The sequence below is a fragment of the Cygnus olor genome, chromosome 19, assembly GCF_009769625.2.
Source record: "Cygnus olor isolate bCygOlo1 chromosome 19, bCygOlo1.pri.v2, whole genome shotgun sequence".
Lineage (NCBI taxonomy): Eukaryota > Metazoa > Chordata > Aves > Anseriformes > Anatidae > Cygnus > Cygnus olor.
In genome coordinates this window covers 10,988,681-11,007,165 of record NC_049187.1, presented here as the reverse complement: position 1 = coordinate 11,007,165, position 18,485 = coordinate 10,988,681, and the positions used below count along the sequence as shown (strand labels likewise).

The 18,485-nt window shown below is 50.7% G+C and overlaps 2 protein-coding genes across 5 annotated transcripts in view; one reads left to right on the top strand and one right to left on the bottom strand.

Moving 5' to 3' along the window:
* SCAI (suppressor of cancer cell invasion) overlaps window positions 1-16,897 on the bottom strand; it is a 44,130-nt gene extending 27,233 nt beyond the window's left edge. Inside the window, exons 1-3 of one of the 4 annotated variants that reach the window (XM_040531349.1) lie at window positions 16,773-16,897; window positions 16,258-16,533; window positions 2,499-2,630 (exon numbers count right to left, since the gene is read on the bottom strand). In XM_040531349.1, the coding sequence (XP_040387283.1) occupies window positions 2,499-2,630; window positions 16,258-16,445 (320 nt within the window). In that variant the 5' untranslated portion in view covers window positions 16,446-16,533; window positions 16,773-16,897. Of the gene's footprint in view, window positions 1-2,498; window positions 2,631-3,457; window positions 3,574-15,768; window positions 15,858-16,257; window positions 16,534-16,772 lie in introns of those variants that run through there. The other 3 variants (XM_040531348.1, XM_040531346.1, XM_040531344.1) reach the window with 3 other exon arrangements.
* Window positions 16,468-18,231, top strand: RPL35 (ribosomal protein L35). Its single transcript, XM_040531350.1, has 4 exons — window positions 16,468-16,532; window positions 16,772-16,908; window positions 17,228-17,309; window positions 18,011-18,231. Exons 1-4 carry the CDS (start codon window positions 16,530-16,532, stop codon window positions 18,158-18,160), a joined length of 372 nt encoding a protein of 123 aa, XP_040387284.1. The 5' UTR covers window positions 16,468-16,529; the 3' UTR covers window positions 18,161-18,231.
* Window positions 18,232-18,485: the final 254 nt, after the last annotated feature.

Sequence of the window (18,485 nt, the reverse complement as noted above, 5' to 3'; positions counted from 1 at the left end):
ACATAGAGAAAAAGGCAACAGCTCCCTCTTCTTCCAGGGTGCGCTTGGCTCAGGACGCTGGGTAGGGACCAAGCAGCGGTAGGGGCACTCACTCATGCTATTACTGATCATGATCAGCTTCAGAGGAGGGACAAAGGGGCAGCAAGAAGCAATCCCCAGCAACACATGGAGACACATCGGCCTCCAGCAACACACGGAGACTGTTTCTGATTTGTTGATGTCTCAATATTCCAAACCGGACATGAAGACAAGAACTCCCGTGTTGTGAAAGGATGGGTTTCTCACCCCGGGCACAGAAGACTGGTTCCCTTACCACACTGGAGTGGCTGGTGGGTAAATTCCACAGAGAATTTTATCCAGTATTGCTGCATAGTTTTAGCAAAGACCAGCACTACTCCTGTGCTTGTAATTCATTTTCTGTCAGAAGTTTGTTCCATCCGTGCTGTTGGCAGATGCCAGATAGTACAGGAAAGCAATTAAAGGTGCTGAGATTTGTTTGGCCAGCACCTCGTGGCAGTTGTCACACAGGGACATAGCTCACAGAGACACAAAGACACTGAGAAAGTCCTAGAGGCTCAGCAGCACACTTCGATTCAAAAAGAAGGTTACAGTAAGTTTAACATTCAGAGCTTCAAACACATTCACAGTTTTGACAGGTGATAAAAAGGACAATTTCCTTTTATGTTCACATGCTTGTAGTAATTATAGGCTCCTGTTCCCAGAACCTAGACAGCAGTGGGATAACGGGGTTTCAGCACAGCGTCCCCCTGGCCTCTACCAACCCACAAAGGTAAGCACACCAGTACAGCACGCAGTCGCCCGCCTCACCGATGCCGTTGGTGTGAGAAGCCAGTCCCTTTCCCAGCGTGAGACAGGGCTACAGCCCGCTGCATTACCTGAAGCTAGCAGGGCCCTGTTGTTTCTAAATCAGCAGCATCTCATAAAACTAAGAGGTTCAATTTGCATCTTACTGCAAGTCTGAGAAATAACAGCTAAATACTACCAGTTCTTTCCGTGAAAGGACAGCAGTCATGATTTTTGCAGCCAACACAATGAGTAACAAGACTTCGTAGTCTGGGAAAGTACAATACATGTGGAAAGTCTCCTCATTTAAGTTTCAAGCTTCTCTATGATACTGAACACACTGAAGCACTTTTTAGCATCAAAAAGAAGATAACAGGTGACAGCACACCATGAAAAGCTTCTTTGTAACACACTCCCTCTCCACATTTCGATGAGAAAAGCAAGTGGGAGTGGGGAAAGGAGGAAAAAGAGAAACTGGAACACACTTCATTAACAGTTGTTTATAACTCATAGCTCGTCCAAAAACAAGTATTGATACTAGGAAGACAACCTCTTTTCTAAGTTATTCTAGTAGGTATGGCCACAAAAGGACGGTATCACTGGCAGTGTGAGCATGAAGTATACTTTGGAGCAGCAACCTTGGCAGATCATCGTATGTTTTCCTCAAATGCTGTATTTGGCATCTGTATTGGGAAGAGAGGAAGGAAATGCTACTGAAACAAAGACGTGGCAGGCTGAGCCCTTGCATTTTTGGCAGCAGCAATAGCTAAGCAGCTGCCAACACAGCTATAGGCTCAGTTCCCTGTAGCTGAAGTGCCCAGAGGACATTTCGGGAAGGAAATCATTGCTCTCCTCTCCCTCCCCCACCACATTTTTTTTTTTCCATGAAACATGTTAGGGACAAGAGAATGGCATCAAATACAGCAGCAAAGGCTACCATCATCTTCAAAACAGAAGAGGGCAGGCAGGTATCAATGTATTTATTATGCTAAAAGGAAAAGCAAGCAACTGGACTAAGAATCAGGATACTTGCCAAGTCCCTTCCAGGTGAACTATCCAGAAGAGAATAAGCATTAACAGACGAGATACCTGAACGCTGCTTTACCCAGCTATAGCCATAGGAATCACAGGCCTTGTAGGTGAAATGGCGGTGAAGTTTGGTGCAAGAAGCACCTACATTAACTGTGCCAAGTTACAGCAAGGACAAAGGCAGCTAACCACTCTAGGATGTTTTTATTTTCACACAGGAGAGCTGGCTGCTGAAGCCCATCTCTCTATTTTTTATTGCCCAAATTCCACCCAAAGGTTACCTCCTATCTTCTGTCTGGATAAGAAGGCTTCTTTTTGTCAAAGTACCACGGATGCACATGAAAACTACATCTCTTATCTGGTAATCCAATAAAAGCGCTAACTCTGCCCCTAAAGAACAGACAGAATGGCTGTAAGTACTCTGCTATCTTTGTGATCTGCGCTTGAACAACATGCAAACAGCCCATGCAAACTTCTACAGACGTTCTTACATATATGGTCCAAAACTACCCCTACACAGGTGCACGCTGCTCTCTCCTAAACAAACTTGCTGGTTTCGAGATTAAAACGCTAATTGTACGTCTTACTTCACATTCACTCACATACTCGAGCGTGTGTTCCAATGCTTTTCTGAAGGAATACTATCAAATATGCAATGCACTAACCTTAAGCCATTGAAGAGCTGTTTAGATTTATCCAACAAGTAGCAAAAGTCTGTAACTGTTTTCCTCTCTGCCTGAGGAATATCATCTTCAGCTCCTCCTGATGACATGATTTCTTTTAGGGCAAACTCAGTCCTACGAAGAAGAAAATAGACATATTACTCAGCAATTGAGGGCTACTATGAACTCACCCAGATTAGATGCATGTTCCACGGGGATGGTGACAACAAGCATGCAATGCTCCCTTGGGTGACTCTTCTTAAGACTCATTAAAAGCAACATCTGAGAATCAAAGCATGGGACTTATTACTTCACAATGCACTAGCTAACAGAACAAAATTAAAAATAGAATTGGCACAAGAGTCATAAAATAACTGAGGACTGTATTCACAAACACAAAAATGCTAGTAAAAGGATTTTAACATAAACATTTGAGTTTCATACTTGGACAAAGACATTCTGAATTTGCCTTCCAGTTTGGGGGGATGGCCGTGAGTGTGCACTGCTGACCGAGAAATTCTGTGATTCCCAGGGCAGACAACATGCAGACACATTCACCTGAGTTTTGTACACCCACGTGTCAGTGCACTAGAGCACTATTGCAAGAGCACAGGGTGCAGTGCACCAGCTGCCTGTTGAAGAGTTCCAGAAAAAGAGGAAGTTTCTGCTCACTGTCAGGAGACTGCGATATGGGTGAGTATGGGTGCCAGACCATGTAAGAGTTCAAACATACCAACCAGATGTCGAAACCTGTCGGTATGAGGCCAGCAAAGCAGGATGTGAATATTGCAAAGCACCGGCCCACGTCTGAGATCCCTACGTTTGCGATCACACAGCATGAAACACAACAGCCAGCACTCAGAGCACCAACACATGAAATCGAAGGGAACAATGAGAGCTGAAAAGCAGATGTCAGAAGCAGCCAGGAGGTGAATCAAGAATTTCAGGAAGAGGGACGATACCCCAGCTCCCGTGTGTTCTGCAGCAAGCTTGACCTAAATCCTGCGGCGAGGCCCCCGGGTTCTGCAGCGCTCCGCTGGGGACGATCGGACGCTCTAGAGCAACTTCAGACAGATTTCTAAAAAACGAGGGGTTGCTTAAATGGCTAAGTATGTTTCATACAGTCAGTATACCATTCCCCAAATTTAATTTAATGGTACAGTCAGTTTTATCGTATGCTACCTTTAAATTACACTACTCATCTACCCCAACCATTGCTAACATTGGCCAACTGAATCTGTGTTAGCCCTGGAGCAGGCAAGCAAAACCAACCACAGTCCTCACATTAGAGTTGCCAGGCCCTCTGCAAAGAGGACTGTTTATGCAATCACTAAAAGACAAGCTAGCAAATTCCCTGCCTGCTGCTCTGAAAGGTATCAGGCGGCAGACAAAATACTTGCAGAGAAACCATAAAAAGCTGGGGGAGAACAAAAAATGGGAATGAAGGAAGGAAAAAAAGACTTTTCAGATTGTAGACAGTTAAGACATACTTTGAAAGCCTATGCTAAGCCCTGCCAGTTCCTAATTATTTAGCATAAAACTAATTTGTGGAAAGTCAGAAGAACTGCAGGGGAGTTGGGGGGAGGAGGGGGAGAAACGAAGAGATTCCCCAGCTGAAAACAAAAAATTTTGGAGAATATTCTGTATGTTCAGCTTCATGATAAGGCTACTGGCATAAGGCTTTGGACTCCTTATTGAAGCAGAGGGCCAAAGCACCTTTTCTACTTATTGAAAAAAATGCCTGAAAGCACAGGGAACAACCTGTCTTCTTATCCAAGACTCCTGCTGAAAGAGCCCAGAAAACAAACCGCATTCCAGCACACTCTGACGCTGCACACAGACCTGGAAAACTAGTACACCCCGGAGACAGCCCGCTACAACATTCACAACATTTTTTTCTCCCCCTCTATACAGGGGTTCAGGAATGAAAACAAATGCATGTTGCAACCAAGCCACGCAGGCGGCATCGAGGCAACCATCAGCCCGAGACCAGACTAAGTGGTGGCACTGCGAAGCCGGGACGAGGAGCGAGGGGCAGGCTCACCCGCAGCAGCACAGCACCCCCACCACTGCCCCCACCACCTAGTGTCAGAAAAGCACCCACCCTTACCCAAGAGCCTTTCAGCCCCCGTGACAACAAACTGGTTCTGAAGTCTGTTATTTTGTTGTTTCACAAGATCCAGACGCCGTGTAGGTCGGCCGGCCTCCCGGAGCAGCACGGCGTGGTGGCCACGCCGCCCTCCCAGCCGCGGCGCAGGGCGCCCGAGGCTGCAGGCAGGCTTCTTCTGCAGGGCTTTGGGCAGAAGTCTCTGTGAGAAACTAGGAACGACTTGGAAAAAAATCCTATCTGCCAGCTTTTCAGACACGCACAGCCTAACTTCATTAATATTTGTCGAACATTTTGAGGGTATTCCTCTCACCCAACCTTAATCATTACCTCGTGAGACGAGCACGAGAACTTATCTCATTTTCTACTCATGCTTTAGAGGGAGGGAGGTGACCAGAAGACAGTTGGTCTAAGACATCAGAATGAATGGGTAGGACTCAGGCCTTTATAACAAGCTATTTCATTAGTACATAATACATTAAACACAGAAGTCTCAACGTGCCCTGTTTGTTTTAGGTTATTTTATGATGAAACAGCCAAATCGCAGTTAAAAGGAGAATGAAACAAAACTGTAGTTATCCACACAGTCACAAAACCACCAAAGACCTGAAGATGCAAACATAATCGCCCGTGGGACAGAACAGACACAACAGACACACCACCTCCGTGGGAAGAGGGAACGAGTACGCCCCAAGTATCGCCGCTGGACGGTGCCTGTGGATGAGCTCGAGTTTCACTCTCTTGCAGGATAATTAAAGGCACGTTTTGGCTCTGCCACATCTTGCATTCAGAAAACTGGAGTACTTCTAAACCACCTGGTGCATTTACAGATGGACACGGTACAGTGGAAAGTCCTCCTGAAATTCCTTAAGGAGATGCTTAAGGAGTAAGATGAGGCTTGCTCAGGATGGACACGTTTCTTACTCACTGCGCATCAAACCTATCTTCACGGTGATTATAAAAACAACCATACAGAAGTTACGTTACCAAAACATTCGGACTGAGCCACATAATGGGCAAGCAGAGCCTTCCTTCCAGGGAAAAAATAATGGAAAAAGAAATAAGGATTTCAACCAAGAAAGAAGTAGAAGCAGAGAAAAAATAAGTGCAGTTGTAAGAAGCATGACAATTTCCATCTGTGAGGTATCTTTAGAAAAGCTGCTAGAAGGTAATTTTTTCCACAGATCCCAAGTTCAAAGCAACATTTTGGTTACAGGCACGAGCTGAGTACTGCTGCAATTTAAATCCTAGTTTCACTCAGCCACAGCATGTGCCTGAATATGAAGAGAAGATGGGAAGGGAAGATGGACAGAAAAAGGAAAATGAGCAGTTAAGTGACAGGAGAAGCTGGCTTTTCCTTTTTAAATCAAGAAGAAAAATAAAATTAGTTATCTCATGCACTGGTTTTGGCTTCTCATGCACCAGAGAGGGTGGCATTTGGTGCTGTACAAAGAAAGAACTACGATCACAGCAGCGCAGGAAAGGAGGAGGTCTTCCCTGCCTTACAGACTGTGTTGTAATGCAGCAGCATCACAGACAGAAGAGAAAATTATTATTAGAAACAGCAAGTGGCACAGCAAAGGGAGGAAGATAGCTACTGACATCGCCGTTTCCTCAGGGACTGCTGAGCTACAAATGACAAAAATAAATAAAATGCAACCAGTAGTATATCCACAATGTAGACCTCTCCTCCTCGATTCAAGAAGTAACCCCGCAGATCCGTGCTCCTCTTCTGCAGACAGACAGTTGTCCCAGTTTTCTAAGCCCGGCTATATTAGAAATATCACCTACTTATATTTTTGTTCTTGCGTTTGATGTTTTTTGCTTTTTTTCACACAAAAGAAACCACTGGGCTGCTCTGCACATTTCTTGTTTTTTATTCAAGTAGCACATTTTAGAACGATGCTGCTGGGAAAAAATATGTATATATATAAAAATGTGGATGTAGGTAGGTAGGTAGGTAGGTATCTCTAGAGTCTGAAGGAGACTCTGAAACATTGATTTAAGACTTAAAATAAGACAGAAAAATGTGACTTTCAGCAGACGTTATTATTCTCTCAAAGGTTTTGCCAACTCCTCAGGCTATACAAGGCAGAAAAATTGTGCTAGCCAAACACAGCACTTCACATGCCAGGTTCTTACCAACACGCTCTCAGAATGCACAATTCCAGGTTTGCTCAGTACAACACGTTGTTGTATTGTGCAAACGCATCCCACTGCAGCATGGAGGATAGCAGAGAAGAGCTTACAGGCATCCCAGAGAACACCAAGACCATGCAGAGCAGTTGGAGCTGAAAGGCAGTAGGAGGAGGACGGGTTGTGTGGGAAACGGATGAAAGCTTCACGATGCTAGCAAGTAGTTTTTAAAGTTATGTGTCACTTACATCACACACATTTCCACTTCCCTGTGGTTTGCTGTCTTTTGGCTAAGGTTTTCCAGGCTCGGTTGGAAGGGAAAAAAAGTCTGCTCGAGTCAACGGTACGCGCTCCCAACCGGCCCTATACTCAGGCTCAAGCTTGCAAGGCAAGGCATGCTTTGTGCATGGTGAAAGAACACCCTGGTTCACAGAAACCAAGCTGACAACGGAAGTCAAGCACAGATATGTTAAACAACGGCATTACGTGCACGTCTCCCTAGCCAGATTTATTGCTCAGCCAGGGTAACTGTAACCTGCGATTCATCTGTCTGGTAGAAGAGGGAGGTCACAGCCTCACGCCTGACACTCGCTGCGGAACAAGCGGCGATCCTGGAGCAGGATGGTGCCCGTGACCTGGGCAAACTGCTGAGCACGGGCACGCCAAACGAGGGAAGGTCCCTGGAGCTGCACCAGCAGGGTGGGCTGGACGTGGCACCTCGACCTCCTGATGTCTCCTTTGGCAGGCCATCGCTCCTGCTCAGCAGCGGGCTCAGGAGCCCAGCTGCCTTCCAGTCAGCCCGCACAGCTCCTCACACAAATGTTTACGGGATAAGAGCCAAGAGTGCCCATTAGCAGTGCTTTATCTACTTCATTTAAATGGTCAATTGAAAAAGCAACTCTTCTCACTAGACAATCAGCATTAGACTTAAAACTCTCATCCTGTACTAGGAGAGGCACTATCTCATTACACAGCCTTTAGCTGCACATCTCTCCTGTATTTTAAGAAATTAAAGTCTGTATTACTGAGCACAAGCGCAGATACTTCACATACGTGATAACCAACCAGTCTTTCTTACTTCAAATCAGAGGAATTTAGCCCTAAAGCTTTAGGCATTTATACTTCAAACCATCACTTTCATTACAAAATCCTAATATTTCCTAAGTATAGGCACAAACACATCTTTCGGAAGCAGCCCTTCCTAAAAGCAGAACACATCGCTCGTGTAGCAAGTGACTTCACGCACCTTACAAATACTGATCCCCGGGGAGTTTCAGCCTTTCAAAGATTAAGTCTGGACGTTGAATATTCACACTATGCAGAGAAACATTTATTACAACCCAGAAAAGTGATCAATATGACCCAGGGAAGCTTCGTGGTGAAAATTAGAACAAGAATCTGTATTTTATTTCAGGCTCCAGCTGTTTTGATTACTGAGGTTTCGACTCTGTCCCTTAAATAACCCCCACAGGAGCTTCAAAACAGGACAGCAGATGCAAGTCTAGCATGGCAACCCGGGGTGGTCAGTCTTGGGAAGAGGAATAAGAAGAAGAGTAACATCTTATGGCAAAAGTGCTGCTCTAGCGTTTTTCACCCGCGCAACTGATGACAGCAGGCTGCAAACCAAGCAGCGAGCTAGGCTGGGCTGGCTGTCTTGATTAACCCTTAGCCTGAGAATCAGAACTTGCATTTCTGCAACAGATGCAACATGAAACAGCACACTGTCATATGAACGGCACGTCCTAAACTCTTGCTGATCTGGAGTTTCATTGCTTGCACCGAATACAAATGGCCTGGGGTTTACAGTTGAGGCTCTGATTAATATTCAAATGCTGGAGTTGAGCAGGAAATATAATCATGTGCTTAGACAAGTGAGCTAATGATAAGAGTAAGTTATGGTTGCATCCTGATTCACAGCTTCATGGATAGTTTTACCATTTTAATCAAGAAATCACAGCAGAGAAATATAAACTGCTTTTCAAATGCTTCCCACTCCTTGCACAGAGATGCAAGTAATAACCAAAAAGCAAAAGCAAATAAACTTTCTACATCTATCTTGTTGAAACAGGAACTTCCCCAGACTAAGGCATTATTAGAACTGCTCTCCACAGAAACTATTGGTGGAATTCTATTTCTAACCATTCTAATCTGTCAGGACTTGAAAGGTTTCAAACCCTGAGTCAGAGAGAGCGTCTCTCTTTTCACTTTTCATCCTGAAACATCTCCCACAGCATCACTGCCAAAGAGAATGCAATATAAAGCCAGACACCCAGTAGGTATTAATCGGCTGATAAGAAATAGGTAACAGACAAAACTAAGCTCTTGATCACTCATACCCAAAGCCTGGTACCACCACAGCTTGAATCTCTACCAGTAAAGGTCTGATTAGCTGTCCCTTACTTCCAGATCAGATCGGAGCACCATTCTGTATCCAGAAAGCTTCAAAGTTCTCGCTAGATGATACTGAATATGGTGCTGGGCTCCTAACAGCCCGCTAACTCCCTGTTAAAAAGAAAGGACAGATGCCAAGAATCTTCCTCATGCTTTACTCTGAGCAGCTGGTTGTGGCACCTCCCCTGCTGAGAACTTCCTTCTGAAAAACCAAACCGAACCACTGCAGATGACAGCAGCACCCATCAAAAGAAAAAAAAGAATCCCACCCCTGCATTATGCCATCGTTCTTTCCCATTTCATCCTTTAAGGAAAAACAAACAAAAAATTACTGGTCTACAATAGACGGACCAGCACCACTCTGCTGCCATTGGCTAGGAGAAATATGAGCATTTTTGCTGCTGTCAAGCAAGACGTCTACCTTTGCTATTTGCCTCTCTCTTCCTTCTGCAGACTGGCATACTCGCCTCTTGTGTTTCCTTTCAAAGCTACGCTGCACGTTTTGGGAAAACCATCTGTGTGTTTCCACGTACTCTGCTCAGAGCGCTAGTCCTGACAGAGCTGCAGACAACACAAAATTAATTAGAACCCAAATTCATTCTTCTTGCCAAAATACCTAATTCTCTGCTGAGAGCCACCGTCCCCAAATTCCTGAGCCGCCGCTCAGTTCTGTGCAAGAACCACTTTTCACATCAGTAAATACGTGCCCCTATTCACACGTGCACGCCAGAAGCTTCACAGCTCGCTGGCGCCAGCACTTCGGGGGGAGCGGCGAGGGGCAGGCATCCATCACAGCCATTACAGGCTGACAGGCAGAGGAATCGGGCACGTCAGGTACAGCGACTTTATAAAGAAATATGAGGAAAAAAAATATACATTCCCTTATCATTCCAAGGTTTGTAGTACGAGTTGGAACCAAACAGAGGCATTTCTCATCCCCAGCCACTGCTGACCCCCGGGCACGCCCGCGCTGCGGTGACTGCAGCTCCCCGGCCCCATCCTGCTCTTCCCGCGCCGGGGCACGGCCACCAACAGGCCGGGGGCTGCAGCCTGCGGGACGGGCCCGGCCTACACCCGGCCAGGCTCCCCATGGGCTGCGCCCGCTGCTCGCAAAGCACCCCCACGGGATGCACAACGAACAGGGCTTGCACAGAGCCCGGCCTGCGGAGACATGTTTTGTCTGACCACAAGAACAATCAACTTAAAATGTAACTTCAGACACAGAAGCAAGCACCTATTTCGTTCAGCTCGGAACGCCGGTCAGATCACGTTCTCTGTGCCTGGATGTTGAGTTACTTCAAAAGGGCACTAAGGGGAAATGCAGCACGAGCAAGGAGGGTGAAAAACTTCTATTTTGTCAAAAAACGACAGTGTGGCTGACTGAAAATCACCTGCAGATGCAAATAGCTCTACTCAATAGGGAACTCTCCAGGAAAGTATTTTTCCTACTAAAAATGTACCGACTTTACAGCTCACTTGCAGAAGTAGCAAGCTCTGCGAATCAAGCAAGAGGTGAGATATGTTAAAAAAATAACAAAGCCACAAAGCCAAGGAGTCCTGTGGCGCTGCCCTCCACGCTGGGCCAGGCCGGCGCCTCCCTGCGCACCGGTCAGCCGACGGGCCGCCCTCCGGTCCTGCCCCTCAGACGCACGGAACGTGTCCCGCTCCTTGAGCTCCGCCATGCTGTGTGGAAATGACTGGCTCGATAACCGTCAGGGCCTTCGTCCCGCAACGCTGGTGTCATCGGACAGCGACCCAAGAGTTACTGGGAGAAGCAGAAGGAGGCCCGACTGCAACCGCACAAGCCTTGTTTGCCACACGGGGCGGAGGAGAGGGAAGATGCCCGAGAAGACAGGACGCACGCGTAGCGGTCTCCAGACCCACAGCGCTACAGCACGTGGACGTGGCAGACAGCAGGCACACAGGTGCACAAGCAGCAGCCACCGCAGGCTGGCAGCGCTCTGCCTTCACGCGAACGCGCAGCCCGTTCCCGGCCCGCCGGGCACCCAGCGGCTCGCCAGCAGCCGCCGAAGCCCGCAGGGACGTGGGCTGCCAGCCCCGCGCTGCCTCCCGCCCCTCCGCAGGAACTGACTCAAGACTCCCGCAGGGAAACAGCCAACGCCACAAATTCTGCTCCGCTCGGAGGCAAATGAATTTGAATACCCAGAACAGAGGGTCAATCTTGTTATTTCAGTTTCAAATACGTGCCTAGGCTATAGGACCACGTTTTTTACAAGCCCTTTATTGCTTCCAGCACACCTGCCTGTACCCGGAACTGCAGCTTTGGCACCGTTCCCCCAGAACAGCGTGGAGCTGCCCACCAGCACCATGCCCTGGGAACAGAAAGCTGGCCCTTCCCGTCCGCTACAGCAAGAGATCGTCTACGTCACGCCTTACCAGCAGGCTCTCCTGAATTCACTCCAGGCCGACTCACTTTAAATACGAGCGACACAGTATCACCACGGGATGCATATGTGGCCTTTTTCAATTAACTTCATAACACGAAACTTTTGCTTCTCTTCTTTATGCTCCTGCCACTCGCAATCCGTTCCACATTTGTCCGCTCCGTGCCCTCTGTGATCCCTCTTTCGCTACAGTTCACGACCCTCTGTGTACGGGATGAACAAAGGGCAAAGCCCAAAAACGCCATCACAGTTGGGTCTCTGCTCTTGTACTGACTTAACCAGCTTGCAGCTTAAAATGAGCCCAAGCTCGAAGTCAGGCTGATGCAGAGCCTCCGGGTCGCCAGAGTCCAGGAATCCCCAGAAGATGGTTCAGAAGCAACGTGGAAGAGGCTGCACCTACTTCCTTTCGTCCACGTTTAATTCAAATCGTGACTCTGCAGTGGTGCCTGCATACCACCTACATGATGCTTAGCAGTCATTTGCTTTGTATGAAAGAGCACGAGAAAAAAAGAACATCAGGCTAGCCTACTCTTGGCAGGGGTGGGAGGGGAAGAGGAGAGAGAGAAAAACACCATCAGCTGCGGCGGGTTGAGCTGTGTGTATTTACATTTCACAAGCTCAACTATTTAGTGGTTTATTTACACACAATGTGCTTGGAGCAGCTAAAATGCCAGTTGTGTTTTATCTTGATTTGGTGGCAACGCGCATAAGCCACAAAATCACAGGAAGAGCCTGTAAATGAGACGTGAACCTCGCACATCTGGAAATCTGGAAAAGCACGTAAGCCACTGCGAGAAGGGAGGAGGATTTTGGAAGCACAGGCACAGTAAGGGCTGAAATGCATCAGTTATGACAAGACACCAAAATACAACCCAGGGACTCAAAGGCAGCTCCGGAGTCACAGCAGAGCAGCACGCGCTGCAGGGCTGCGCATCCCCACGTAGCTCCCGCGGCCAGGACAACCTGCAGCAAGGCGTACCGCGGCCCCGGGACGCGCGGGGTGCCCCTCCATATTGCAGCGAGCAGGGAGTTGCAGTCAGCTCCATTTTATGCACGTTCGATGGCACGACGCCAACACAACTGTTGACTGAGCCAAAGCTGGGCCCCCTTGAACTAAGCCATCACCTAAAGCAGTGTGGAAAAGCACATGCCTCTCGCATCTACAGCGGCCAAGTTCCTGAAAAGCATCCGAGCTACACGATATTTTTTTTTCTTGACTCAGAAAACGACCAATGTTTTAACTCCTTTATACACACTCCTAATTCAAAACGGTAAGGTTGCCATACAATGGGACTTGATGTTAATGCGGTGCAGAGAATTCGGAGACCTCTTTAGGCAAGCCATTTACTAGACAGTCCAAATGGCAGTTGGGGCCAGCATCCGGCCCGGAGGGCAGGACTCATCACATGCTACATCTTGTTAGCATTCTTGGCCAAGGTGTCAATGGCTGCTTTCCAACAGGATCCTTACCCTGACAAGAAAGAATGCAGTGCAAGCTCGGGAAAGCTTTTTGATCAGCTCAGTTCTCCTCCTCCCTCCAAGACGGTGTTTGGCAGTGAGCTGCCAGCAAGCACGGGAATTGCACGGAGAGCGTCACCACTCCGGGAATTCACCCTGCAGAGCACAAACCGCTCCTGGACCATTACTCTACCACAAGGCAGAGAAATCCCTCTGCTGATTTCTACCTTAATTATACAAAAAATTGAGCTTCTAGTCTGTGTTCCATTATAATAATAGCAATAATTAAAAATCCTTCAAGCGAGGAGTCCTCCAAACCTGCTGTTCCATCCAGGCTTTTTGGCATCACACACTTCCTTTCTTGACTGATATCCTGAGGGAACCAGACTGATGGTTATTCTATTCTATTCCTGTTGCAGGACTGTACTGTGCTCTCTCAGCACATGTAAACTGCTAGGTAATATTTGTGTTGGCAACTAACACACATACTTTATAGAAACAGACCTCTATTTGACCCTCCATGCAGCTCCCACGTACAACTTCGTGCACTCCTTTAAACAGCCTTCCTCTGCTGCAACACATACCCCATTCCATAACTCTGTTTCCAGCCTGTTTAAAAACTACATATCCAGAATAGGGCTTATGTGCTTAAAGAGAGCAGCCTGGCTATAAGAGCCAAGCCTGCAGAATGTTCTTAGGCAAGAATACCAAAGAAAAGGAGTGTAAAAATTGCTTGTACAAGTCCTGGTTTTCCTCCTGCACAGCTCGCTCCAACTAAACATTTCTATGAAAAGAACTATGAAGAGTTCTGCGAAAAAAAGACACCAACACAGATTTCTGTGATAAAACCGATGGCTGTATTCTGCTTTTTTTTTCCCCTTCCAAATACTGCCTAAATAGCTAAGACTTAACTGTAACATCACTTCAGAACAGCCTTTCACACCAGAACTCTTCCTTCTGGCCTCAAAGTCACCATACACGGCAAAAGACAAGCCAAAGCAACACGTCCAGATGATCAGATTCATCTCCGTTATTCATTTACACTGCTGTTTATCAACAACTCCTTTTAAAGCCAGCAAAGCTAAATCAGAGTAGAACCGATGCAAAGGTGCAGTGTTCGCGGGCTGCACGGGGCGAGCACAGCGGCGACTTTCAGCCTTTTATCACGAGTAGATCTAGTTTCTCTAGTGACCACTGCAAACAAAGAACAGGGTGCTACTGTCTGGATGGATCTTACACGCTTAACGGAAGCATGTTCTTACATGCTCACCCCAACCGGCCATCTTTGTGAGAAACCTCCAGCGTTCATAAGGGACACGGATTACCAAGTGACTTTTGTCTGTGCATTGTACACACGCTTTAAAATAAAGTGATGACGACAATTGTCTCTATAAAGCAGTAATATATTTTTCCTCTACATATGGTTTCTGTGAATAATCGCTTTTATATTTTCTGGAGCAAAGTACCTGGCTATCACGTTTGTGTACGCTGTCTGTATTATTTTGGCAGCCCAGACTGACTGGCAAATTATATTCTTCGCTTCTCGTTAAGCAGCTCTTTTTTTTTTTTTTAACAAGCATAATCCAGTTTATCAAAATATCTTAGAAGAGACCGACTTATCCGACTCCAAAAAGAAGCAAGAACACGATTTAGGGGCAGGTGTCACGCTTCTTCACCGCTCCCTGCGCCGCCGGAGCGCGGCGAGTCGCGGCCGTTACACAACGGGGTTCGCCCCGGGTCGCCAGGCAGCGACTGCAGCCGCAAACTTCCGTGGCGAGAGCCCCGGCAGGCCCATCCTGCCATCCCCACGGCTGCTCCCACCACTGCAGTTTCGTTGCTCGCAGGAATGGTGGGAGGGCATGCGCATGCTGGGAGATTCACTTCGCCCAGCGTTTTCATCATCCCACCGTCCGACAGCGCTGCTCCGCACTGAGACGAGACGCCGAGAACCACGGATTGCGTTTGGACAGCTCTTCCAAACCTGGCCATTTTTTTTACGATAACGGATCCGCTCTGCAGGCGGGGGGCTAGAACTGCCAAACTGAGACACGGCACGAGCTCGGAGCCCGATCGCTACGGCACAAAAGCGCAGCCGAGATGCTGACACAAACGAGCCCCGCTCTACGTGCCGCAGGAGCAGAGCCTGGGAGCTGACAGCCGCCTCTGTCTGCGGCCTTTTTTTGGGGCCGCCGTCAGGTGCTGGAGCCCTTACGGGCAGGAATGGGCAGCACGTCTGGGGGCAGGAGGGCACAGCCAGACCCCAGCCAGCCCCAGCCGGCCCCGGAGGACCCCCGGAGGGCACAGCCGGACCCCGGAGGGTCCCCGGAGGGTCCCCGGGGGGCACGGCCGGCCCCAGCCGGCCCCCGGTTTCTCAGCGCCCGCCGCCCCGCGCGCCCCCCGCACGGACCCCGACCGCCTCCCGCGGGGCGAGCCCGCCACGCACCGACAGCCCCGGGGGAGCGCGGCCGGGCCCGGGGGCAGGCAGGTGCCGGCCGGGGACCGCTCAGCGCCCACCGCCGGCCCCGGGGGAGCGCCGGGGCACCGGGCACCGGGCGCGGCGCTGTCACGGCGCTGTCACGGCCGCGGCGCGCACCCGCCGCCGGGGCCGGCCCCGCACCTGCCGCGGCGCCGCCGCCTCACCTGGGCCGGTCCTCGGCCTGCGGCGGGGCCTCTCCGCGGGGACCGGCGGCGGGCGGGGGGCGCGGGGACGCCGGCCCGGCCCTGCCCTGCCCGGCCCCACGCCGCCGCTCCTGCCCTCCCGCCCCGCCCCGCGCACCTGGAGGCCGTGCCGGTGCCGGTGCCGCTGTCGGTGCCCGTGCCCGTGCCCCTGCCGGTGCCGGGCGGGCGCCTCCGCCCCCAGCCCCCTCGGCTCCGGCCGCGGCCGCCCAGGTCCGGGGGCGCGGAGCGCGGCTGCCGCCTGCCGCCGCTCGGGGCCGGCCTCGCCCCGCCCCCCCGCCCCCATTGGGCGAGCGCCCGGGCCGGCGGCGGGGCGGCGCGCCCTGATTGGCCCCGCGGGACGTCACTCGGGAGCCCGCCTCGCCCCCCCGCGGGGCCGGGCACGGCGGGAGGCTGGAGCCGGGCGGCGGCGCCACCGCGCGGGGAGGCGGCGCGGCGCCACCCGGGGCCGGCCCAACGCCGCTCCGCCGCGCCGGGACCGGAGCCGGCCCTCCCCGCGTCCCGCCCGGCCTCAGCCCCGGCCCCGCCGCGATGGCCGCCTCCCGCCCGCCGTCACGTCCCCGCCGCCCCCACGCGGAGGCCGCCGCACCTCGGCCCGCTCCGCACCGCCGGCTCCGCTCCGGGGCAGCAGCGAGGCGGGGCGGCGGGGCGGCCAGCCAGCCCGGTACCGGCGCCCAGCCCCGCCGCCGCCCCCCGCCCTCCGCGGCCGGTACCACGGCGCGGCCCGCGGGGGTGTGGCGCGGCCCAGGGCCCTCCCCCCCCCGCGCCGCCGCCCATTGGTAGGCGCCGGGCCGCGGCCCCTCCCCCCCGCGCCCGCGCCGCTTCCGGCCCTTCCGCCCGAGCCGCGCCGCCGCCGCCATCATGGTGAGCGCCCCGCGCCGCCATCCGCCAGCATCCGCCGCCATCCGCGCGGGCGCCGGGACCCCGAGCCTCGGCCCGGCGGCCCCGTGCTCTGCGGGCCCGGCCCGGCCTCACCGCGGGGGGGAGAGGGGGGTGGGGGGCGGATGGGCCGGGGGGCGGCCGGGGCCGGGGGCGGGCGGGGGGGTGCCGGGGCTGCGCGGCGCCCGCCTGACGCGCCGTGACCGGCTGCCCGCCGCCCGCAGGCCAAGATCAAGGCCCGGGACCTGCGGGGGAAGAAGAAGGAGGAGCTGCTGAAGCAGCTGGAGGACCTCAAGGTGGAGCTGTCGCAGCTGCGCGTGGCCAAGGTGACGGGCGGGGCCGCCTCCAAGCTCTCCAAGATGTAAGCGGGGCCCGGGACGGGAACGGGGCCGTGAGGGGCCGAGCGCAGGGACCGGCAGGGACCGGCCGCCCCCTGCTGCCCGCGCTGGGGGGCGGAGGGGAGCGTGTGGGCTCGGTGCGTGGGGCTCTGCTCCGAGGCGCTGAGGGGAGGCCTGCTGGGTGGTGCCGCGCCGCAGCGCGGAGCGGGCGCGGTGCGAGCTGCGTGGTTGTCCGGTATCCCTGTCATCTGTTCTCCGTGGGATGCTGGTTGTTTAAAACCGTGGTGGTTGTCCCTTGGTGCGTTCTGAGACGTCCTCTTTTTTTTTTTTTCCCACCTGCAGCCGTGTGGTGCGCAAATCTATTGCTAGAGTCTTAACTGTGATCAATCAGACTCAGAAGGAGAACTTGAGAAAGTTTTACAAAGTAAGTCCAAACTTCCTACACAGTAATTTTGGTTATTCTCAGACACACTAAAATTTTAGAAGCATTCTAGCTTTATAGATTCTTACTTGTAAAGCTTTAAACTTAAGGAAAAAAATGTTCACGTATGTATAGTTTAAAGCTTTCTAGTCATGGTTCATTTTAAAATACCGTTAAGAGACTAACCAGGATTCTGTAAGTTCAGTGTGAGTATGTTTTGCCAGGAGTTTTCTGGGCAGCACCCTTTCTCTGAAAGTCTAGTATATTTTTTAGAAGGTGCAGTTCCCAGAAATGCAGATACTCTGCTTGCTAAATCTTAATTATTAAGTTGCAGGTGAGTGAGTAATTCTCTTGCTCAGCACATTCCTGTAGTTTTTAGAATAATACTTGTTAGGGGTGTGGGTTGGTTAGAATGGGAGAAGAAAATTTCCAAAGGTCTTGGGAAATTGGGACCCATAAGATCAATTACTTACCTCTAACCTGAGTGAAGGTTAGTAGAGCTGGTACAGAAGTTAGTATCAACTACTGCTTCCCAGCGGAGAGAAATGCTGTAAGCTTCTAGACTGTGATGATAGTTCTAGTGCAAAGAAGCCTAAAGTACTGCTGCTAATGTTTTTATAGGTACCTCAGCTCTTTGTGAGCTCATGCATCGATCTCTGCATTGCAGTCTTTAAAACTCAACTGTTGTATGTTTTTGAAAATAGGGCAAAAAGTATAAGCCTCTGGATCTGCGGCCGAAGAAGACTCGTGCCATGCGGCGCAGGTTAAACAAGCATGAAGAAAATCTGAAGACCAAAAAACAGCAGAGAAAAGAACGTTTGTACCCTGTCCGGAAATACGCCATCAAGGCATAAAACGGCAGTGTACTGAAAGTTCTTAACTGTATTGCCTGGGTATGTCTCATTAAATAGAACTTTGTTTGGAAGGTGTTAGTGGTGTTCTTTTGAGTAGCAGTTATATAAAGATGTCTTCAGCTTTATGGAGAGAAATCAGAGGATTCTCAGAAAACTTGTTTGAACTTTTATTGGTAATGAATATGCTAACATAACTTGCAGCTTGCGATTATCTTTTCTCTGTGAAGAGCAGGTAAATGAGTACAGATCTGTGGAGCTGGCACAGAACCCGTTAAATGATTTCTTTTTCTGTCCCTTGCTGCAGTTCTTTGGAACCCAAAGTCGT

Bases quoted from the DNA above. Each gene is read 5' to 3' on its own strand.
- RPL35 (XM_040531350.1), top strand. The intron at 16,909-17,227 runs GTAAGCGGGGCC...TCCCACCTGCAG, and splicing joins GCCTCCAAGCTCTCCAAGAT to CCGTGTGGTGCGCAAATCTA. The intron at 17,310-18,010 runs GTAAGTCCAAAC...TTTTGAAAATAG, and splicing joins ACTTGAGAAAGTTTTACAAA to GGCAAAAAGTATAAGCCTCT.